At 44.2% G+C, this 25295-nt stretch overlaps 1 protein-coding gene across 1 annotated transcript in view; it reads left to right on the top strand.

The window, feature by feature from the left end:
• The window catches only part of TGFBR3 (transforming growth factor beta receptor 3), a 202100-nt gene that overhangs the window by 125922 nt on the left and 50883 nt on the right, over positions 1-25295 (top strand). The window contains exon 4 of the mRNA XM_070405583.1: positions 1898-2035. Coding sequence (XP_070261684.1) covers positions 1898-2035 — 138 coding nt within the window. The remainder of the gene's footprint in view (positions 1-1897; positions 2036-25295) is intronic.

Genomic DNA, 25295 nt, shown 5'->3' with positions numbered 1-25295 from the left:
CCTCTGTTGTTTACAGTGGTGATCAATCTGTTTATTACTAGATGCAAATGGCATCTCCAAAACGCTGTGAAGTAGAGTCGGAACAACCAAGGAAAATTTTATTTTGCTGTGGCTATACTTGATGTACTGTTCATTAGTAGTCTGCTTTTAGTACTTTCAGTACTTTTCCTCATGCCAAATATAAAAATGATCCTAATGATCCTAGCTGTCTTGCAGAAATAGTTTGAGTATTGCTCATTTAAAAAAATTTTTTCTTTTACTTTTCTGTAAATTAGCTATTTATACCTATTAATATATTTAACCTTTTTTTTTTTTTTTACCTTTTAGGTAACATACACTTATAAATTTTCTGTGATAAATAAATCACTTAAAAATGATCTATGTATTAAGCACAGTATTAAATATAAGATGTCTTTTGCCTACAGAGTGGTTATAGTCTGTTTCAGAGATTAGGACACACACACTCAACAGTTAGTGAATGAGATGGTATTATATACTATAGTGCATATTATTCATAGAATAAAATACTTTTGTGTCATTGAAAATTAAATATTCAGTTGTCATTTTCTGAGTGGCCGCCATGTGCTAAGTATTGGTATTGAAAGTTAAGTAAAGTTTAGCGCCTTGTTACCAGTGACCTGAGCATGTGCTGTGGTGAGTGACACTGGAAGGCCACCCCCACGATAAAAGGTAAAGAAACCTCGGATCACAGGGGCCAGCAGCCGCTGGGAGATGTAAAGTGGCCCAGCTTTCAGTGCTCTGTCCCTGATGATTGTATAGACCCCAAGCATAGATCTAGACCAGTGGTCGGCAAACTGCGGCTCGCGAGCCACATGAGGCTCTTTGGCCCCTTGAGTGCGGCCACGAAGTTTCGATCGCACTGTCCGTGCGCGCCCGCACGTGGTATTTTGTGGAAGAGCCACACTCAAGGGGCCGCAGTTTGCCGACCACTGATCTACACCATTGAATCCTCACCAGGATTCTGACTGGGATGTGGTCATTCCCAGTGCATCACTGAGTCTGTGTCTTTCCAGCTGAAGTCCTTTTTGTCTTTTCCTTATCACGTCGTGGTGCCCTTTGCTTTCCTATGTTCACGTTGCTTGACCTTGTGCTCCAGGAGGATGTCGTTGAACCACTGGGTCCTACTCTCCTCACAGGTGCTTTCTGATGCTGCTAATGCCGACTGGTAGCCTACAACATCCTAGATCTGCTGTCAGAGTGGCCATAGTGCTCCGATCCAGGCTCATGGTTTTCTTCCCTGTTTTGTTTTTCTTTTCTTTAACTGGGGCTCTATACAATCAGTTTTTATTCTGTGTGTTCTCTGTGCTGCATTTCTTTGGAAAACCCCTTCAAGCTAATAGCTGGGATGATGAAAGCACTGGCAGCGCCGCTTGGCAGCCCCTCTCCCTTAGCTTTCGACACTTTTCTTTGGCAGAACTCAGCTCTAGAGAGGTTGGAGCTTACCTGGAAGAGAAGAAAGTCGTTTCTCTGGCCGTCCGCAGGGATGACCCACCTCTGGGCTCCAGGGGTCAGCTTAGTCATGTGACTCGCAGGATAAGGCAGTCCTGAGGGAAGGTAACTTCTTCTGCCTTTGCCAACTTTGGAAACAATGTGTTCTGTTTATTTGTGCTCCGCTATTACTGGGAGCTGAATCATGTTTTAGTTGAGATTAGTGCGGGTTGAATCATATGATATAGTCATTTTTGTAGTGAAAAATAGTCAAATATTGGCAAAATCATCTGCTCCAATCTAATGTGTCTTACCCAGGGACAGGAATCTGAACTAACTTGCAGCTTGCTTCTCTTAATGCTGAGCTTTGGGAAAGTACTGCAGATGCTGTCCTAAGTGACTGTAGTGGAAAGTCAGTGCTAAGAGTCCTCTTTCTCATGCTTCCTAGGTCACCCTGCACCTGAACCCCATCTCCTCAGTGCACATTCACCACAAGCCCGTCGTGTTCCTGCTCAACTCCCCACAGCCCCTTGTCTGGCATCTGAAGACAGAGCGGCTTGCCGTTGGCGTCTCCAGACTTTTTTTGGTAAGTGTTTGAAGCCTCCCCACAGAGATGCTTAGCACAAGGATGTCACGACCCTAAAACGTTGCAAGGCGTTTTCATTGAAGTAATACCAGAAATAGTCAGTGTGTTAAATTTGGAGTATGCTCTTAGTGATATTTGGATGACATAGATAAGCTTTCACAGAAAACAAACACCACTCACATGCCTTCTCTGTGGATGGAGAGTCAAGTCCAGTTTGCACGTTAGAGCGGGACCCATGGGCATACTCTGTGTGGCCTGAGCTTTGGTCTCAGCTCTGAGACTCCCCTCGTGGCATCACGAGCAATGTAAATATTGTAAATAGCCACTGGGTGTGTGGTCTCTGACCACAAACTAACGACGCGCAAACCCATTCTATTTGTATATATAACACGGGCCTCGTTTCTGATACGAGGTTCTGTTTGTTGAGAAAGTGACACAGTGAGCTCCAAAATGAAAACATTTGTATTTTATAAAAAAGCTGGAACCCAGCTCTTGTGGAAAGATCCAAATATTACCTACTATTTGTAAATCATGTCCTTTTGAGTTTGCCAGAACATTCAAGTTTGCTAGTTGTGGAGAAATTGATGGGTTGTTTGGATGGATTTTTGGAGTATGATATCATGTCTGATGATGAGCAACACTGCACTTCACAGTGATAGCTCACATTGTCTATTGGTAGAGCTACATGCTAATGTCCTCAAGTACAGAGCCGTCGGCTTTTTATACCTCTCTCGCCCACAAGCATTCAGAATAGTAAGAGGTCTCAGTTAATAGTGTTTCTCTGGCATTATATGGATACATTTTTCCTAATTAATTAATCCAGATCTGTAGTTTTTTGTCACTTGTATTTGAAGAGTACTTTAAAAAAAAAATCCAGTGGTACCCATTAAATAAAGGAAAAATCCATAATCAATGCAGTTAATAAGTAGATAAATAGATGAGTAAAAGGGGGAAGATCCTCTTTATAGTGGGATGCTCATCAATAAATGTAGCAGGAATGATGGAATTAGAAAACCATCATTTTGCAACCATCATAGTAAAAGTTGTTTATGCAAGAGTCATCAATACAAGCTAAGTCAGTGGAGGTGGAGGGAGTGTGGGGGACAATATATTTGCAAGTCTCATTAATAGCAAATGAAAGGACTTATTAGTAACAAGGGAAAAAACGGTAACTAAATGTAGTGGAGATACCAGCAGCGCCTTCACCAAGGGATCAAAATCACATCAACATGGTGCAGATGGGCATTGTGCACCTCCAGGTGTGGTAACAGAGAACAAACACAGCATCACTTGTGTAGCATTGAACCTAATCACTTGTGTAGCATTGAACCTAATCAGGAGGAGACGCTGCAGAAGAACAGATTGAGTGACATTCTACAAAATAACTGGCCTGTGCTCTTAAAAAATGTGAGTCATGAAAGACAAAGAGAGGCTCGGGTGCCATTTCAGATCGAAGGAGACTCAGAAGACACAGGCGATCCTGACCTGGATCCTCTTGGGAAGGGAAGGGGCCATTGCCCTAAAGAAGCGGTCGCCAACCCGTGGTCCGTGGTCCACTGGTGGTCCATGAGGTCTAAAAGGTTGGTGACCGCTGCTCTAAAGGACATTATTGGGATAACACGCAAAGCTGGACTTGGGCTTATAGATTGAAGTGTTGTATTAGCGTTACATTTCTTGAACTTAATAATTGAACTATTGTTATATAAGAGGTTATCTTTCTTAGGAAACATAATACACTTAAGTATTAAGGGATAAAGGGCCAAATAATTCAAAAAAGCATCCGATGTATAGATAGACTAATAAAGCAAATATAGCAAAATGTTGGGAACTGGAGAATCTAGTTTAAGGGTACATAAGAGTTCTTGTACAATATTTGCAATTTTGTAAATGTGACTTCATTTCACAATAAAAAGTTTTTAGCTCAAAAGTACATTTATAAGGTAGTAGTTACTAATAACAAATTATAGCCTTTTTGGGAATTAAAACTCACATCACTTCTAAATTAAAAAGGCCAAAAGTCAGAGTTGTTGCTATCACTAGCACTTCATTTAGCTCTTGGTATTACAGTAAGCCCTCTGATACTTTATCTCATTTAATTCTCACAATAACCCTGTGATGATGTGGGTGTTAACCTCATGTAACAGATGCATTTGCAAAGGAGGAACTGAGACTTAGAGAGGTTAAGTAGGGACCTAAATAACGACTAGAGTTGGGACTCAACCCAGGTAGGACTTACTCTACAAAAATCTAATGGTAAATTGGCTCCCTTCATATTCATTGTCAGTCTCCTGTAATTAAAGGTATTTGTGATCACAAGGTCCCATTTAGCCCTTATAATGCAGAACTATGCTATCCAATATAGTGTGGCTATTTAAATGTAAACGAAAATCAGCAGTACAGTTTCTAGGCACGTGAGCCACATCTCAGGTGCTCAGTCGCTACGTGAAGCTTGAGGCGACACACTGGGCAAGGAATGAAGAGGTTATGAGTAAAGGCTTTACCTATCCTGGTTTGAATCCAAGCAGTAACCTGGGGCAAATGATTTAATTAATCTAAGCCTGACTTTCCTCAGTTGTGATATAGGAATGGTAATAGTTCCTACGTCTCGGGGTTACTATCTTGATTAAATGAGATTAGATATAAAATGTTTACTGCAGAGTTTGGCACCAGTAACTTCAGAGACATTACCTGCCCTCTCTGTTGCTATTTATTATTTGTCATAGTAAGGAACACTTGGGAAGGATGTTGAACTTACATTTATAATCATGAAGCCAGCCCCACCTTGAAAGGAGTTCCAGTTTCTCTGGGCTGTGGGTCCAGAGAAAATGTGTGAGCCACCTATATCATCGTTGACTGGTCACTTTCTGGATTCCTTCTTCAACGTGCCCTTCCATGGGTTCTGAGGGAAAGCATCTTACTCTTAATTATTACTTATCTGATTTAATTTTTATGGGGCACGGCTATAGCGTTTTGGCTAGGTTCAAGCCTTGGACTAATGGAAGGACAGGGTCCTCTCATTGCCACGTGCAAGTCCCAGCTGGAGTGCAGGGCCCACCCAGCACAATTATAGCCAATGGCTGTGGTTGTAAGCTTGAACCTATGGTCCAAACACGTGGCCCCATGTGCCTTGTGCTGGAATTCAGGTGCATGTAGTTGAGTGAGGTTGAAACTCACGAGAATGTTGTAAACAACGTGATCACGCCCCTACTTTGCCTCGTGGCATCTGCTATAAAATAAAGACACAGCTTGTGGGTGCTGGTGCTGTCTCCTCATCAGGGAGCAGCGTCCCACCGAGACCCAATTTCATTCTCTTATCTATCTTTCCTTAATCCTTTCACCCCCCCCCCCCCCCCCCCCCCCACTCAGTTTACCTTTTGGCCGCAACAAATTTTGTTAAAGATCTATTAAGAACTGCCTCTTGGACATCAGTTTAAGGCACACTAACAATGGGGGGGAAAAGAGACAGTTTTTGTAAACAATTTAACATCATCCCTGTTGGGAGTTAATCCCATGTAAGGAGAATGCAGATCAAGGGATAAATCTAAAAGTACCAACATGGGAGAAATCAAGGATTTAAATTCTGGGACATCTGAATTTCGCCCTGTTGTCCAGCAGGCTTTCTTTAGGGAAAACGGCTTTCTCTCCCATCTGTATGTTTGTTTGTTTTTAATTGTTTAAAGTTTTACATATGTCTCCTTTTTCCCGATTGACCACACCCCCTGCCACTCCCACCCCAAGGGCAAGCCGCCACCGCCCCCAGTGTCTTTGTCCATTGGTTATGCTAATATGCTTGCATACAAGTCCTTTGGTTGATCTCTAACCCCCCCCCCCCCTCCTCTGCCGTTTGTCTCTGGATCTATTTTTGTTCATCAAATTATGTTGATCATTATATCCCACATATGAGTGAGATCATGTGATACTTACCTTTCTCCGACTAGCTTATTTCGCTTAGCATAATGATCTCCAGTTCTGTCCATGCTGTTGCAAATGGTAAACGGCCCTTCTTTTTTATAATGGCATAATATTCCATTGTATAGATGTACCACAGTTTTCTAATCCATTCATCTGCTGATGGGCACTTAGGCTGTTTCCAGATCTTCGCTATTGTAAGTTGTGCTGCTATGAACATAGGGGTGCATATATACTTTCTGATTGGTGTTTCTGGTTTCTTGGGATATATTCCTGGAAGTGGGATTACTGGGTCAAATGGGAGTTCCATTTTTAATTTTTTGAGGAAACTCCATACTGTCTTCCACAGTGTCTGCACCAGTCCTCATTCACACCAGCAGTGCACGAGGGTTCCTTTTTCTCTGCATCCTCGCCAGCACTTGTCATTGGTTGATTTGTTGATGATAGCCATTCTGACAGGCGTGAGATGGTATCTCGTTGTTTTGATTTGCATTTCTCGGATGATTAGTGACTTTGAGCATGTTTTCATATGTCTCTCGGCCTTCTGTATGTCCTCTTTCGAAAAGTGTCTATTTTGGTCCTTTGCCCATTTTTTTGATTGGATTGTTTACCTTCCTTTTGTTAAGTTGTATGAGTTCTCTTTAAATGTTGGAGATTAAACCCTTATCTGCATTGGGCAGCTCCCCTGAGAGTGCGCTAAGTGAAGAAGGTGGGACTCTTGCAGTCTGAAGGGAATTTCAGGGCCTACTCTTCCACTGGGCATTCACAGCAGCAGAGGCATCAGCTGCTGGGTAGAGAATCACAGTGTGTTCTGTTTATAGTAGTTGAGTAACAGTTTGGAGATGACTAAATTATTTTGCATAAAGTGTTTTGTCCAAACACCTCAGAAGACCCATGGACTCTGGAAATTTGGCTATTTCCACCACTGTCCTCTCCAAGGTTAGAGACCTTAGAGGAGCTGAGGAGAGATGCTGGGTCTCTTGACTCTGGGTTTAAGGTGCAGAGGCCCTTGCTTCCTTCCTGATGTGCTGCTGAAGGATTTGTGTTGCTGTCTTAAAGCTGTCTTTACTTTCTAGGTAGAGTTACAATACTTGAACAGATTTTTTTTTTTAAGTAAGGTGATGAGAAAAGTTCAAATAATGGCATCTACTCATCCATCAGGGTGACCTTTTAATTTAAGTCGAATGTCTGCATTGTTTAACTACCCAAATTAGAAAAGGAAACCTTTCATAATTAGTTAGCAGGGCCTTGTGTTACTCAGAATGCCTCAGCCACCCACGAGGCTGACTAAAAACATTACCTAGCAGGTCCTCGAACAACGTTGTTCCCTTCGGCATCATTTTGTTATAACTGTTGAAAAGGGGAAAACAATCAATTCCCAGCCAGGGCCTTGTCTGTGTGGAGTTTGCACATTCTCCCCGTGTCTGTGTGGGTTTTCTCTGGGGACTCCAGTTTCCTCCCACGTACCAGAGATGTGCACGCTGGTTTCATTGGCACATCTAACTGGTCCCAGTCGAGTGAGTGTGGGTGAGTGTGGCCCTGCGATGGAAGGGCACTCTTTCAGGGTGGGTTCCCACCTTGCACCCTGAGCTGCCAGCATGGGCTCTGGCCACCCTCAACTGTGATCAGAAATAAGTAGGAAATGACTTTTCTTACTTGTTTTTATTAACTTTTCTTAAATATATGTGCAGCTCACACTTATTTCAGTGATTACTATTAGAAGTGTTTTGGATCTTTAGAAGTTTGTTGATGTTTATAACCAGAGATATGCCATAGGAACTTAACTCTTGTTCATATCAATTAGCCTATGGTAAAGTTGGTTTCATTATACATTGTTTTGCCTAAAGTCTCTGTTTTCAAAAATTGTCAACAACATTAAGGAGGACTTACTGTCTAATAAAGTTTTTTTTTTTCTTTGTCAAATCACTCCAATACTCCTCGTGATTCCAAAGTATAGGCAAGCGGGAGCGTGCCGGGCAGGGAGAACGTGGGATTGAGTTTCCTCTGCACGTGTAGTCCCTTTATCTGGTTTTTCTCGTTACCTGGGAAATGGAAGTGGCCAGAAGTGGGATTGTTTCAGGCTGAGTCTCAAATAGTCACACACACACACACACACACACACACACACACACACACTGACACGATGAAGTTGTCGTACATAGCCTTTTAGTTTTTCTTTGCATGGTACATGGGTGACCCAGAGAATATTGGGTAAGTTAGAGTTGTTCCTCAGTGCAATCAGAAATAAAAATAATCCTACCCTTTCGGTCTGTCTGGTTGAAACTACAAGTAAAACTATCTTAGAAGAATCATCTAAGCTTATTTTTACGTATGTAATTATTTCCACATTGAAAAAAAAGTAGGGTAGGTCCACTGGGCGATAGACGTCTGAACTTTCAATCTGAGTTTGCCCGAAAAGATTGAGAAGAGCTACAATACTAGATTCTTTAAAAAAAAAAAAAAATGCTACAATTTGAATTTTCCAAAATGAAAGCACAAATGGCCAATAAATAAACAAACAAACACATAAATAAATAAATAAGATGCTCAATATCATTAGTCATCAGTAAAATGCAAATTTGAAACCACAATGAGATGCCACTGCACACCCACTCGGACGGCTGTAATACAAAAGGCAGATAATAACAAGTGTTGTTGAAGATGTGGGGGAACTGGAACCCACACACACTGCTGGCGGGAATATAAAATGGTGCTTTGGAAAACAGTTGGACAAAACATTATGTCCACAGCAAAACTTGTCCACAAATGTTCATAGCAGCATTATTCATAATAACCAAAAAGTGAAAACAAGCCAAAATGTCTATGAACTGACTTAATGGATTAAAAAAAAGTGGTATACTCATACAATGGAATATTATTTGGCCATTAAGAGAAGGAAGTAAGTGATGCATATTGCAACATGGATGAACCTTGAAAACACTACAAATGAAAGGAGCCAGACACAAAAGACCACATGTTGTATGATTCCATTTACATAAAATGTCCCAAATAGTCAAATCCATAGAGACAAAAACTAGATCAGTAGTTGCCTGGGGCTGGTGGGTGGGGAGAATGGGGAATGACCACTAAGGGCATCGAGTTTCTTTTGGGGGTGAAAGAAATGTCTGGAACCAGATAGTGGTGAATATTACCACAATTATAAACATGCTAAAAACACCATTGTACAATTTAAAAGGGTGACTGTTATGACATTTCAATAAAGTGAATAGTAAGGGTGAATTATCATTATATTATTATGTTAATGTAATTTATGTAATTACATTGAGGGTGAATTATATTTCCATAAAGCTGTTAGAGAAAACCTTGCTGTGTCACACTTTTAAAAGGGATAGTTTTAAAATTAATTAACTAAATTTTACAATCTTTTTACTTTAAGGAATACATATTTTTATTAATTTCAGAGAGAAAGAGAGAGGGAGAGGGAGAAAGAGATAGAAACATCAGTGATGAGAGAGAATCATTGATTAGCTGCCTCCTGCAAGCCCCCCACTGGGGATTGAGCCTGCAACCTGGATGGGGAATCAAACCGTGACCTCCTGGTTCATAGGTCAGTGCTCAACCCCTGAGCCACACTGGCCAGGCTAAAATCTTTTTACTTTATTCTGTGTACCTATAGAGTTGTTGTTTGTTTTTTTTTAAAAGAAAAAAACCTTCCTTTTTTGTGTGTGTTCCAAACATGAACATGAACCCTGTCTCCTGCAGGGCCTGCAGCCTTGAAGTCCTTCGACAAGCGACAGTTTTCAAGATGGGACCCTAATGCCTGGCTTCTAATAACATAAAATTTCGAGTCCAGAGGTCTTGGCCAGCCTCTTAGTGTCAGGATTAGTTGCTTTAATTGCTTGTAAGGAAAAAAGGTGTCTCAAAGATTAGGAAAGTCTCAAGTAATAAGCAGGAACTTCCAACATCATTTACTCTTGGGATTACTGTGCTGTGGTTCATTTTTCCAGCCATTTATCATTAAAATCAGGAAATAAATGAATGCAAATGTTTGTGTTTGATTGGAGGTATGGAGAGGTAGGGCATATTGGTCTCCAAGGTAGGGTTTCCAGATTTAACAAAGATAAAGGGTGACCAATTAAATTTGAATTTCAGATAACCAACAATTTTTTAGTATGTCCATGTGATATTTGGGGAAGACTTTTACTGAAAAAGTATTTGTTATTTATCTGAAATTCAAATATAACGAAGTGTCCTGTATTTTATCTGGCATCTCTACTCAGAAGTAACTCGGGCTTTTGTTCCTAGATAACACCCTAGCTTGGGTATCAGGTCTGGGGAGTAGTCTTGGCTCTACCACTCACTAGTTATACCAGTACCTCACTGGACAAAATCACTTAACTACTCAGGCCTTAGTTAGTTTATTTGTTTTTAATACATTTTTACTGATTTTAGAGAGGAAGGGAGAGGGAGAGAGAGATAGAGAGAAACATCAATGATGAGAATCATCGATCGGTTGCCTCCTGCACGCCCCCTACTTGGGATCAAGCTTGCAACCCAGGCATATGCCCTGACCAGAAATCGAACTGTGACCTCCTGTTTCATAGGTTGACGCTTAACCACTGAGTCACGCTGGCTGGGCGAGCCTTAGTTTTTTCTTCTCCAAAGTTTCTGGATGATTCAGATCGGTACTAGCCGATCTCTAAAGTCCCTTCCCGCTTTCCAACTCTGATTTTGTGATAATACACCCGTTAGATATTATATCCCAGTTTAATTAGAAACAAAAAAATGGTAATCTGAACATTGCCTCTTCAGCAAATCCAAGTAAATATCAGGGCAGGGCAGTTGAAATAACCGAGAGAAACCAAACTTGATGCTATTGGCTTTGGATTAAAAACAAATAAAAATCTAATCCTAATGAAAAATGTAAATTAATACCAGGACCATGCTTAATATTTAAAAACTAGCTTTGTGTTTCTGAGAAGGGGGGGAGGACTGGGTGAAGAAGCTGAAGTTGCCAAAATCTGGTTTATTCCTTTTACTTAAACTTGGGGGGTTGGGGGGGAGGAAGGTCCCAAATATTTTGGGCCCCTGCCACCACACCACAGGCAGTTCTCTGCTCTGCACTGCAGTTTGGATGGCTGACAAGGCTCAGTGAAAAACAAGTGCTATTTGTTTTCCTGTGCCCAGTATTTAACTGGAAATCAGAAGGCGAAATTTCCAATCAGTTGTTAAACAGCCCCAGATGTGTGCTGAGCTGTCCAGTCCTTCTCTTCATGAATCCAGGAGATGTGTAATGGAGGGCTGTGGTGTCCACACGTGCCCTACAAATAACTCAGACGTTCAAGTTTGCTTGTGCAGGAGGGAACTTTAAAAAAAGCGCTGTATTCTCTGCTGTGTTGCATTCAAGAAATCTGGAAATGTATTTTTATTTTTATTTTCTAATTGTCTCCTTTCCCTTGTTTGGTAATCCTTCCCACGTTTAGCAAAACATGACATTAGCATACCTGGTATGACGGTTTATGTATCTACTTGTTCATTTCTTTGACACCCCGTCTTTAGTGCCGGCAGGAGACGGGGACCTATGCCAAGTGTGGGGGATCTAGAGAGAAAGGCGGTGCATTGCCTGTCCTCACGGAGCTCTGCATTTCGGGGGGGAGTTGGTTAAGAGATCAGGAATTTCAATTCATTGCAATGAGGTTGGGCCCTGGAAGTGGGAGAAAATGAGCATGCTTGCATTCCCAGTACAACGAAGGCAGCTCCCTTCCCGCCGTGAGGCTGCCTGGGCTGCAGCGTGTGGCCGATGGGTCGGGCTTACAGACACACGCACAGCCTTTTTGCTCAACCCGCAGTGTCACCCTCTAGACAAGGGGTCTGGATATACCGTTTTGTATTTCCAAGTAAGGCCTTTCCCCAACTGAGTTTTCTCTTCCAGGCAGATTACACAGCTGACTGTTTCAAGATTTGTTTCTTTTTTCTTTTTTTAAAACGTCTCTTGTGGAATGAGTCACTGTGTCCTGTGGGGTAGTCCCAGTGGTTGTGTCCTGTGCATTTTTGGTGCAGAGGCTGCTCATCTGTTGGTTTTGTGGCTTGTCTCGAAGAGCCCTGATTATAAGGGGCCTGAGCCTCTCCTGAACTAGGCTCGACAACTACCCTATTTCCTAGGAACCATTTCTGGCCCTTTTGTGGTGAGAGCTCTTCCTAAATGTCACCATGGCAACCAGAGCTGTGGAAAGAGTCCAGTTTCAGCTGGTAGTCCTGGTTCAGAAGGACCTTTGGAAAGACTTGATGGGATGTCTCCTGACTCCTGGGTTCAGGCTGGAGATGCTGCCAGCGAGCCCAAGCGTGGCCCTGGCCTCTGGAGTTTGCCTGGGTGGACTCTTCCTGATCACGACATCGTGCCCTGGAGGTTGGGCAGGCGTAGACTTTTCCTGGCTCTGCTGGACCAGCTGTGTGTCATGTCTGTGTGCAGGCAGGGGCCCCAGCCCTGTGAGGGCTTTGCTTTCATACAACAGATTGAGGTTAAATAAACCCGATTTTCCTGAGGGGGGAAGACTGGTGTTTCTTCGTGTGGGATCCCATGACGTCCTTTAAGGTTTTACTGTCTAAGGCTAATCTGGTGATCTGATGCTGCTGCCCTTTCCATGGGTTTGGCAATCGTATCAAATGTTAACATCTCTGGTGCCCTTGGTTAGTGTGGCGAGCAGCCGCCAGAGAGCTGTTTGGTAGCAAAAGCAAGTGTTTTGTTAAGGGAGGATGCAGAATATTTTTTCATGTCATGAGAGGGAGGGAAAGAGATCTGTCTCTTGGGAGATCCTGGTGGGGCTGGCCGCAGGCTCACGGCTGTGCCTGGGGCCTCTCATAACCTGCAGACAGTGAGGCCCTTGATGAGTGTCCCCGAAGGGAGCCCACAGTTCCTGTCACTGCAAGGGCCTGCAGGTTGGGCTGACTCCTTCCTAGGTGCAGAGTCACTGGGTGTTTGAGGCCACCTGGGTCTGGCACTCCAGCCCTCGATCACCTCGCTCCCTGGCTTGGAAGTAGATTTCTGCTGGCCAGGAAGGAGCCCCTTTAGCTTTTTGTGTTTCTCTGTCCAGGTTACAATTTTATGCCAAGATCTGCTTTTGCCCTTAGTCCTCACATCCTGTCCCAAATAGCCTGGGGTCTTTGTTGCAAATGTGGGCTCTTATGTCACTGGGCCAAGTAGCCATTATGGGTCTGCTTCCGCTTTGTCCCATTTGGGTGGTAAATGGCACAGCTGGGGCCCAGGGTGTGCCTGGGAATCAGGGGCTTATCCACCTGCCACCTTTGGCAAAAGCCCACAGTGGTCACTGCCCATTTGATCTGTAGCCCCTCCATCTGTATCACGGGGAGCCTCTTCTGCAGTGCCTGTAGTTTCTGGATGATTCAGAACTGCTGTTTGGAGCCAACACTGCTCCAGCCCTTGGACCTGGTTCATATATCCTTTCCTAGCAGTTTGGACAAGAAGGTTATGGTCCTGCCACAGCGGGGAACGAATTGGGGCCTGTCCACCCTGCTCTGTCAGACAACTCTTGTGACCTGTCGTGAGGATGTGTATACCTGTATGTGTATATTTAACACACACAGCATGCGCCATGTGCTGGCATTCTTCTAAGCACGTTACATATATTATCTTATTTAATCTTCATAAGAAGGCTGTGAAGTAGGTACTATTATTATCCTCACTTTAAGATGAAACTGATTCAAAGAGAGGTTAACTTGTGCCTGATCACACAGCTAGTAAACGGTGGCCGTAATCCATGGCTTAGAATCGTCTCTGGCACCTTGTAAGTGCTCAACGTCATCATAAATGTTAGCAATAGTGATAATGAATATGTTTTTAAATGATGGGGATTAGCGGTGGGGGTTAGATTTCTCCTACTTTCTTTACATCACATATCCCAGATTTTGATCCTGGGATTGAATGAAGTTATGCTTTGATCATCTGAGCAAGTTGGGGTAGCCAGGGACGTTGGATTTTAATTGTCCACTGTGTCCTGGGAGGGTTCTCCTTTTGCAAAGGAAAATACTTAAGTGAAGTGATTTCCCCCGAGGTCCTGATGTGGGAGGTGGTCCTGAGCACATGTGGCTGTAGGTAATCACAATACTCCTAGACACCATGGGAAGCTTCGGAAAGTGTCCGCAGCTGCTCTACCAGTGGCTGGAAGTTAGCCATGTGGCTGCCACCTTGAAAATGGCATAGCATTCTGACACTGATTACACCTCCCAGGTGTTTGCAGTCCATTTTTTCCTGATTCCCCCCCCCCCCCCCCCCCACCCTTTGCTTGGAGCCTCTGTCATTATTCTCCAGTCACAGATAATGTAAGGATGGTAATTGGGTGACCTCCTGAGAGACAGATTATGATCCAGGTGCCCCATACTTTCCAGAAGGGTAAATGGAGACCTCATTGGGACAGTCACACCGCCTGACTCAGGGGTGTGACTGTGATATCATCTCCAGTCTGGAGCCACTAATGACTGTTTCATAAGCAGGACTTTAGAACTGAACTTGTGCATAGCCAGTGTGGCTCAGTGGTTCAGTGTTGACCTGTGAACCAGGAGGTCACAGTTCAATTCCTGGTCAGGGCAAATGCCCAGGTTGCAGGCTCGAGTCTGAGTGGAAGGGCATGCAGGAGGCAGCCGATCAATGATTCTATCTCATCCTTGATGTTTCTATCTCTCTCTAACTCTTCCTTCCTCTTTGAAATCAATAAAAACATATTAAAAAAAACACACACAAAAAACAACTGAACTCAAGCTACATCAAGGCATCACTCCCTGACCAGTGAGGAGGTGGCGTGGACTCTCCTATCAGGTTTCATTTCAGCAAAGTGTATTGTGAATGGCTTAAGTACTGGGATCTAGGTCACACCAGTATTCCACTAGGGGAAAAGTTTTAAAACTGCTTCTTGACCTGCTTCCCAGCAGCATGTTCTGGTTCTGGTCGGCCCATCTCTGGATCGGCTGCACTAGGGTTCCCTGCTCAATATCTGCATCGCCCTTGGCAGTCTGGCAATCCTTTCTTCAGAGACATTAAATGTGTTCAGTTCAAGCTTCTTCGCTGTGGTGTAGCAATCACCTTGGTCCTCACCAGGGACTGTTCAGTGTAGACTGGAAAATGGGGGCGAGTACAGGAACACGGCCTGCCTTTGGTTAAAAGCATCCAGTTTTGGAGCTGAAGTTCCCACCTCCATCCTACCTCATCCCCATCCCCAAGGAAATGTTCTCTAGAACCCCATCCTCCCTTTCGTTCCCCCCAAAACAACACTGTTGTTAGGCCTGTGGTTGTTGAGCCAGAATATGCAGTCCCATTCCTCTTGGGGCTTGCATCACCAGTTCACAGAAGCTGTATCAGTCAGGGATCATCCAGAGAAAGAGAACCAGTAGGGGATATATATGAAGAGATTTATTGCAAGGAATTGGCCTCCGCCATTGTGGGGTCAGGCAAGGCAAGTCAGAAACCTGCGGGGCCAGAGGTCAGGAGAGGCAGCGGGACCTCTCAGGTGTGAGCCCAGCCTCAGCCCTGCTCTTAAGGCCTTTCAACGACTGAATCAGACCCACAGATTATCTAGGTCAGTGGTCGGCAAACTCATTAGTCAGCAGAGCCAAATATCAACAATACAACGATTGAAATTTCTTTTGAGAGCCAAATTTTTTAAACTTAAACTATATAGGTAGGTACATTGTTATTAACTTAAATAGGGTACTCCTAAGGCTTAGGAAGAGCCACACTCAAGGGGCCAAAGAGCCGCATGTGGCTCGAGAGCCGAAGTTTGCCGACCACAGATCTAGGATAATCTCCATCACGTAGAGCCACCCACTTATGGATTTGAATCACATCAACAAAATACCTTCCCAGCCAAATCTAGGTTAGTGTTTGAGTGAATAGTGGCAATAGGTAGCTAAACCAAGTTAACATATAGAACCGACCACTGCAGAGGCATTTACATCTTAAATCTATACAATCTGATATTCTTGCTGTGCCGTATCTACTATAGTTTCTATTCAGTCACTCCCAGAGCCTTGGCCAGGTTTTGTTGTCCTTGTTTGCTATAAGAGCTCTTCCTTCTTCCAGCCAAGCAATTATTTTGTTTCCATAACAGTCATTACTCTCTGTCTGCCCCTTCATTCCCTTTCTCCTCCACTTTCACCAGCTCAGCTCCTCAGCCAGCCCCCCTGGGAAAGGGAGAAAGAGAAGGAAACAACCCAATGGGGAGAATTTCTGTGTAAGAGGCAGGGACAGGCATGACCCCTGCCTTTTACCCCTGCTTTGCCTCACTACTTTCCCTTTTCACCCTCTCTTTTTTTTTTTTTTAAACTTTTAAAATGTATTTTATTGATTTTTTACAGAGAGGAAGGGAGAGAGAGTTAGAAATATCAATGAGAAACATTGATCAGCTGCCACCTGCACACTCCCTACTGGGTATGTGCCCGCAACCAAGGTACTACATACCCTTGACTGGAATCGAACCTGGGACCCTCGAGTCTGAAGGCCAATGCCCTATCCATTCAGCCAAACCGGTTAGGGCCCCTTTTCACTCTCTTAAAAGCCTGGCTTTGTATTGCCTAGTTTGGGAGTCCAGCAGACATAGTTTGGATCTGCACTTGTTCCCTTGCTAAAGCAAAGTCACCTAACCTCTCAGAGCCCCAGTGTCTTCAATTGTCAGATGTGCGGATTCAGAATCTATGAAACTGAGTAAGTGATCAGGAAGAGCCTTCATGGTGATTACTTCCCAGTGTTTGTTCCTATTAGTAGGGGCCAAGAGGAGTTCTGTCTACCCAGCACTGCTGACTTCCTGATTTTGGGTGGTGGAGGAGAACGCGCTGTAGAGCGAGAAGTGAGGTCTCTGGTTCTGCTGGCCACCCTGCTTTCTACCAGCTTGGTGACTAGCAGATTCTTTAGCTTCTCTGAACCTTAATTTCCTTCTCTGTAAACTGGAATGCAGATTATCAGTCTTGATGAAGAGGAACTCTCTGTAAAGAGAATTCTAGGAACCTATTTGGAGCCAAGTGTTTTGTGAAATTCATTTTGTGCCCTTGAACCAGGATTGGCAGATTGGATGTAATTTAAAAGAAAAATAAAATAATCCTTCCCAGCGAGGGATTTCCCAGAAGCACATTTGGAAGGCAAAAATAGACTGAGGATCGTGGCAAGTAACAGTAAGGATGCCAACATTTTTTTTTTCTGAAAAACACCCTTTGGATGGCAAATGCACTTTAAATTTTGGGTCAGGCTCCTCCTAACGTCATGCTAACGTTGGAAGACGCGAAAGGGTACATTTGGGAGTCTGGAGAGGTCATTTTGTGAGGCTAGCAAGGATCCCTTTGTGGCTTGGGACTCTACACTGAGAAACTCTACATTATAAAGCAGCTCACACTTCATTAATTTGTTATGCTGTGGGGACTGAGTCTCTCAGATGGAGTGAGATATTCTGCTTCTCTCTGTATATATACATATTCACATAGGCTATCGTTTTTGTAACATTTCCATGGGAGATTAGAGTATTGCTTTTTCACTGACTCACATTCAAGTTTGTGTGTGTTTATACTCGGAGGGCAGCATCTCAGAACTTTCCTCTTGGACACGCGGAAACATGTAGGGTGTTAAGAACAGAGAGCAGTTTCAATCCTTTAGTTCTTTGTATTTCAGCAAAAATAAAAATTAAAAGCAGAGGATGAACGTCATGAGTGTTTTGAGAAAAGTTGTTGAATATGTTTTAAGTCTTGTCTTTGAAAGGACGTGTTCTGGTTGTGGATACAAAATAAAAACACCCGATGGTTTCTCCATGGTTGTGTGGATCTGTGTTCTGAATGCACGATTGACAGGTACCCTTGGCACATGGCTCATGAATATGTAGCTTTGCAAATTATGACTGTAGGTTCCTGGCCATGGAAGTTATTATTTCTTTAAAACAAACTTTAAAAAAACATTGAGTCATGATATACGGTTAATAGAAGACATGCTTCAGATCACGTCTCCCGTCACGTGGCTTTGGAGGAAATAGGCAAGCACGGCCATCCCAGAAATTGGGTGGGGAGCACGTGTGACTTGCCTCTCAGGAGCTGGGGTTCAGTCCTCATCTGGGAGGTAAAGGTTTCAGCACTGTTCCAGGACTCTATGTGAGTTTGTTTTGGCCGGACTTTGTGCACAAAATACATCAAAACATCCTCTCCTTAGTGTCTTTGTATGTGGGTACTGTTAGGCGTTCTAGGACCAACCTGCATAGATCCTACTTATACATAGACCTGAATTCTAGAGAAATGCCTGTTCTACTTTCCCATATGTCTTTTCCCCCTAGAATTGAACTAGCAAATACTTGGCATGGCAGGTGCTTCTGTAATGTCAGTGTTTTTCCTCGCCTCATTTGTTTTCCTTATTTTGCTCTATTTTCCTAAGGAGGCAGCTCCAAGAAGAGATTTGTCTGAGGGGTATAAAATACAGCACAGGGAATATAGGCAATCATAATGTAATAACTATGTGTGGTGCCATTTGGGTACTAGACTTATGGGGGGGGTCACTTTGTAAATTATATAAATGTCTGACCACTATACTGTATACCTGAAATTAATATAAAATAATATTGAAAGTCAACTGTTATTGACACATAAAAATAAAAAATTAAGAAAATTAATTTTACTCATATTTACTAATAAAGAGGACACTGTAATAAATATTATTCTTAATATCAAAAAAGAGATTTGTCTGAATGCAGGAGTCAGGAAAAAGGAATAGGAATGGTAGAAGTTGGGTGTAGGGCAGGACAAAAGAGGGAGAGGAGCTAGTTCTTATTGTGCAGGTGCGAAACTTTCCCTAATGTCAGTTAGGTAAAGGTGAGCAGTTGGGTATGAGTTCGAGCAGCCCCACGGAGCTGCAACCTGAATAGCAGGCACTCACCCAACTGATAACTGAAGCTCTAAATGGACCACAGCTGAGCTCGCGCGTTCTCTCTCTCTCTCTCCGCCCCCCCCCCCCCGCCCCGTGTGTGTGTGTGTGTGTGTGTGTGTGTGTGTGTGTGTGTGTGAGAGAAGGAGAGAGAGAGAAAGGAGAGAGAGACTGATTCCTGGAAAAGGTTTTCCTCTGAGATCTCAGCAGGCTGTTCTATATCATTGGGGAGCCATGGCTCCTCTTATTTCACAAGGCTCATTTCTTTCTCTTTAGATGTGCAAGAAGATGACTCCATTCATGACTTGGCTTTACTCTCCCTCCCCTTTCTCCCCCCCACCCATGCAAGGGGAAAATATTCTTTTTTTTTTTATTGTTTTTTTTTTAATTTTTTTTAATTTTTTATTTTTTATTTTTCGCTTAAAGTATTACAAAGGGTATTACATAAGTGTCCTTTTTTAGGGGAAAATATTCTTGCCTGTTTTCAAATAATCCTGCATGGTTTGCAAACACTATTTGGAGTTTAAATAATATTCCTACCTATGGCCTAGAGCAGTGACCCTGAAGTGTGCATTGGCATCTCGGGGGGGGGGGGGGTACATGGAGATTATATAATGCAGTTTTCTGGGCCCCACATTCCTACGTCACCTAAAATCTGCATTTTAACATACTTCTGTCTGTGATATACTGGTCCAAGGATCACACTTTGGGAAGCACTGGGCTTGAAATGTCTTCTTGACATTGATTTATATTCTGAGACGAGACCAAAGAGCAGATGGGTGGATGGATGGATGGAAATGATCAGTTCATCCTTCCTTAGGGTCATATTGGAGGAGGCTCTAGAGCAGTGCTGTCCAATAGGAATAAGATGCAAACCGCATAGATGATTTTAAATCTTCTATTAGTGAATTTACAAAGTAAACAAGTGAAATTGCTTGTAATAGCATATGTTCTTTGACCCAGTATATCCAAAATGATATTTAACATGTAATCAATAAAAAAGTAGAGATTCTTTTTTCCTTCCTTTCCTTCCTTCTTCCTTCCTTCCTTCCTTCCTTCCTTCCTTCCTTCCTTCCTCCCTCCCTCCCTCCCTCCCTCCCTCCCTCCCTCCCTCCCTTCCTTCCTTCCTTCCTTCCTTCCTTCCTCCCTTTCATTTTTTTTTAATTATAAGACACTACAAAGTCTAAGTGTGTTACATTTACAGCACAGGTCAGTTTAACTGGCCACATCTCCAGTGCTCAGTGGGGGCACACAGCTCATGACTGCTACGTTGGCTAGCGGCACAGCAGCGACAGACACGTGGCACTCATTCCAGTTTCTCGAATCCTCCCGAGTAGAACCTCAGAACCCTGCTCAGCAAGAACATGAGGCAGGCACTGCCAGTTAATTTGACCTTCAGATTTATTCACTCATTAGACAAGTACTTACTGAGTGTCTGTTCTGTACACGGCACTGTTGTAGGTGCCTGGGATCTGAGCAGGGCCTCTGAAGGAGCTAACATTTCGTGGAAGGCCATGGTAATAAGCACGTACATAAGCAAATTACATGGCAGTTGGGAAGGTGACCGGGCGGCGCTATACCATAGGAGTTAGAGCATGTGAAGCAGGTCTGGGGGGCGTCAAGGTTGCTAGAGTAGGGGCTCCTGGGTGGTGGGATTGTCATTTTAAATAGACCCTATCGAGAAGGTAACATGGGAGTGAACTTAAAGGAAGTGAGGTGAAACTTTTAGATCAGACTTAATTACCACCCACGATCTAGTGTGACCTGTACATACTTTCTTTTTTTGGTTGTTTTTTGTTTTTGTTTTTAATATTTTTATTGATTTCAAAGAGGAAGGGAGAGATAGAAACATCAATATGAGAGAGGATCATTGATTGGCTGCCTCCTGCACGTCCTGCACTGGGGATCCAGCCCACAACTTGAGTATGTGCCCTGACTGAGAATCGAACCGTGACCTCCTGGTTCATAGGTTGATGCTCAACCACTGTGCCACACTGGCCGGCATGGCCTGTATTCTCATCAGGACTGTTCACGGGGGTACATTCCTTTAGGGATTGGGTCAAGAAAGAGGGAAGAGAGGGGTAGGACTAAGTGAGGCCTTAGAGTATGGCACTGTCCTCACTGAAGAGGAAAACATCATGGGGGGAGCTCAGAGAGAGAGAGAGAGAGAGAGACGGATGCAAGTGCCAGGCCTCTGAGTCAGCTGACGTGCTGAGATAAGTGCTAAAACCAAGAGCCTCAGTTCCAGGAAAGTGGTGACTGCACCCACGAGCCAGGATTTGTTCCCTGCCCTCCGCTTGGCAGCTTTCTCTTGAGCTCCGGTGGATCCGCTGAGGACTTTAAGAGTTAAAGCTTAAATACAGGTGTGGAAACAGAAAGGCCGGTTGCCTGTTTGGCTTTTTTTCCCCTTTCCTTTTGCTTTTTTCTTGCTCGTTTGGATGAGGTTGTTGAATCTGATCCAGAAAAAATAATAAACTTGGCTCTCATTGCCTAGCCGTAAGTTCTTGCAATAAAACTTCCAGCACTGGCAGATAGAATAATGTGCTGCTCTTTAAAAAACTCTGGTAGTGTAGCTAGAATTTAAAATGGGGATGTCGTGCGGTTTAAGTAGGAAGTGTTCAGGAGGGGAGGTGGCTCCGTGTGGATCTCAGCAGCCTGGGATTCATTGGACAGGCCCTCGCCTCACGCTCGCCCCTTCCACAGATGCTTGCTAAGAATCAGGATTTCTGGAGCTCAGTGCTCTGTTCAGTCCCACAGGAAGACGTTCGTCACGTCAGGGAACGTCGGAGGACTGGGTTTTAATTAGCAATCAAGAGAAAAGTTCAGTGGGTTCTGGGGGAAGACAAGGAACTACTGAATGATTTAGTAATTGGCTTTTAGGTGGAGTTATTGGGTGAAAAATCAAATCATGTGGTAGCTTTAGAGCCTGGATGAATGATCATTTCCTGGGCAGCGAGGGAAGTAAGGGTTACAGGAATGAAGAAGTTTTGGCCTCGTCTTTCCTGGAACAGCATTGAGCTTTCATTCAACAAGAAATGCTCGAGCCCTGCTTTGTGCCCAGCAGTGTGCCAGGCCCAGGAAACTCAGAATGGACGGGTGCTTCCTCGGCCCTCGAGGTGTTCTTTATCAATCGAGGGCAGCAGTTTGCTGATAAATAGTGCAGTTCATGTGAGGTGTGTGCTCCAGGCACCGTGAGTGGCTCCGTCCTGAGGAGAGAAAGGGAGCCTGGGTGGTTTCACAGAGACGGCGATAGCTGTGGGAGGACCAGGAGCAGTTACCAGGCGTGCGGGGCAGGAAGAGCGGTCCAGGCAGGGAGCAGGCTGTAAAAAGACCCGGGAGCCTGAAACAGCACGATCTGTCTGGCACCGCGAGTGACGCCACCTGCAAGTCCTGGGTATGTGGGAGAGTGGTGGGAAGCAAGGTGGGCAGAGTCCCTCTCTGGCCATGTGCCAGTGAAGATGCTGAGGTGCTGTCCTGCATCGTCATGAGTTTACTGTTAGAGAGGTCTCCCAGCTGACAGCGTGGGGGAGGCGGGGAGGCAGAGTTGGCAGCTTGGAGAGTAGGAGGTTACTGTAACAGTTAGTTGAGATGTCAGGGCCAGAAATGAGGTAGTAGCATAGCAAGGACCTACAAATAAGGTAGAGGTTGGTGGCTAGAATAAACAGCCCTGGAAATTCTTGCTCTTAACATTTTTAAACCGTTTCGTATTCACTCATGTAGTTCTTTTCCTTGCAATGGCGATTATAACCCTTCCTCATATTAGAAAAATATTTTTCCTCTGTTTTTTTTTTTTTTTTTTTTTTTTGCTAATTTCTTTACATCTGTGTTCTTCCACGAATGCTCACCTAAGCCAGACTCTAATAAGGGTACCATACCATGAAGATGAGGCAGGACTAGAGCTTTGACTAGAAGAGTAATGACATTGACATATCGTGTCTTTATTTCAGTAGGGTTCTCAACAGGTTCTAGCATGATTCTTTCACAGACAAGATTGGGACAGTGTGTGGGGTCACCCTGTAGTTGGCGAATACCCTGGGACCCCATCAAGTGCTGTTTAATATTCATGGGAGGAGTATAAGTCACAGAACTGAGCCTATCTTGTTCAGCTCCTCGGGGATTTAGATGAACGTGTAGAAGGTACACATATAAAATTTAGAGATACTGACAGCCAGCAGAATAAGGATTTTTATGGGGTCCCTAAGGGCTTGAAATATGGATTTAAAGAATAAATAGAAGTCTTTGTTTTTATATTAAAAGAATTAATGGTGTAAGGGAAGGACGTGAAGAGGCTTGATCTAATAAAATAAAGACCTGAGGATTTAGGTACCTCATCACCACCACCACCTCCCTGGTGTGAGCTGCCACTCTTTTTCCCCTGGTGAATTCCAGAAGTCTACTGCCACTTCCCTGCTCCTTGTCTCTCTCCAGTGTAGCCTGGACATGGCAGCCAGAGTGATCTTGTTAAAACATTTGTTAGGTGTTTTGATGAACTCTCAGTGGTGGCCCATCGCACCTGCACTACATCCCCCAGTCCTTAACGAGGGTCTGCAAGGTCCAGTTGGACTCGCTGGTTGTCCTCTTCGAGCCCCTCTGACCTTTTCTCCTACCCGTCTCCTCCTCACGCCTGTGCTGCAGCCACTCTGGCCTCCTTGCTCTTCCCTCCCCGCGCCAAACCCTTACACTTGCCGCTGTCTTGATCATGAGTGCTCTTCCCTTGACATCGGCGTGGAGTGCTTTCTCTCCTTTTTCAAATAGTATCTTCTCTCTTTTTTTCTTTTAAATGTGTTTTTATTGATTTTAGAGAGGGAGTGAAACACTGATCAGTTGGGGGAGCAAACGTGCAACCCGGACATGTGGCCCAATCAGGAATCAAGCTGGTGGCCTTTTGGTGCAAGGGATGATGCTCAACCAACTGAGCCACACTGGCCAGGGCTTCATGGTTTGCTCTTTTATCTCCTTCCGGTCTCTGACTGCTGAGGGACTTTCTCAGTTAGACTTTCCCCAGGACAACATTTAAAAGTATAGTACCTCTCCCCTCTTCTCTCAATTAATTTTGCGGTAGCGCTGATTATTAAATATTGTACTTATTTTGCTCCTCTGGCTTCCTTACTAGACTGGGAGCTCCACAAGGAGGGGGAATTTTTGTCTTTTGCCTTCTCTATTATATCCCCAACACCTAGAACAGTATCTGGGCACTCAATAAATATTTGTTGGGTGTATCTTTAAAGGATAAAACAATGAACATGAGATAATAGCAGGGTTCAGCTGATATAAAAGCTAATGGGATGTTGGGCCTGATGCAATCATGGGCCTTATGCACTGTCCCCATTATAGAAAGATTTATGTCAGGAATTGGCCAGCAAGTCCAAAATCTGCAGAGCTGATATTCCAGTTTGAGGTCTAAGGCCAGCGAGCTGCTGTAGGACAGGAAGAGCTGCTGGGCAGGGGAATTCTCTCTTACTGGGGGAAGGGCCAGCCTTTTGTTCTATTCAGGCCCTTACTAGTATGTGATTGGGTGAGGCCCACACACATTAGAGTAAGGGCTATCTGTTTTACTTACTCACCAGTGTAAATGTTAATCTCATCCCAAAACACCCTCACAGGAATGCTCAGAGAGTGTTTGACCCAATATGTGGGCACCCTATGGCCCAGTCAAATTGACACGTAAAGTTACCCATCACAGTACATTTGTCAGACCACATCCAAAAGCCCCGAGTCTTGTCCCGGGCACCACATTTCAGACCGCTGGCGGAGACCTGCCGACCACGGTGTCTGGGGACTAGCTACAGTGCCCCGAAGAAGGGAAGTGGTGGGCAGGGTTGAGTGACATCTTCAAACATTTGAAGGCTTGTCTCCTGGAGGAAAGAGGGAGACTTTTTTTTGTCTGGAAGACACAGCTCAGTGGATGGAAGGCAGATGTTACAGACAGAAAGTAAGAACAGAAATCTTCTGCCTTGGGAGCTAGCAAGGTCTTCTTTCTGGAAGGGCTCAAGCAGAAGCCATCTGTGACCAGGAGTCAGTCTCCTGTTCTGAGCTCGCCCCGGTGCTGTCCTCTGACCTTGATGAGCATCAGCTTCTCTGAGATTCCCTCCTTTCTGCCAGGGAAATCACCTTGTAGGTGTTCCTGAGGGTCGGGTGGGAATGACAGTATCTTCTAAAACTCGCTGGGGGTTGGGAGAGGCCTTTTCAGAGCTAGAACTAGTGGCCAGTGGGAGTGCAGACTAACCCCTTGCCACACAGAAAGTTTCCACTGACCTACAGTCAGGGACACTTCACTGCTCCTGGCAGCTTTACTTCCTTACTGGAATGTGCCTGAGGAGTGGCAGTAACTCCTTTTCCAAATCCCTCAGCCCTGAAGGTAGGACCCTTGTTGCTGCTGGCCCGGGAGAAGGCGGATGAGAGCAGGGCTGATGGTGCCTGGAGGGATAGGCCAGGAGTTCCTGGCTACCCCATGCTATAACTCTCCAATTACTTCAGGATACATTCCGGAGC

Source organism: Myotis yumanensis, unplaced genomic scaffold (genome assembly GCF_028538775.1).
Source record: "Myotis yumanensis isolate MYYU_CA2020_CCGP unplaced genomic scaffold, mMyoYum1.0.hap1 SCAF_2, whole genome shotgun sequence".
NCBI classification, from domain to species: domain Eukaryota; kingdom Metazoa; phylum Chordata; class Mammalia; order Chiroptera; family Vespertilionidae; genus Myotis; species Myotis yumanensis.
This window is presented reverse-complemented; position numbering and strand designations above follow the sequence as displayed.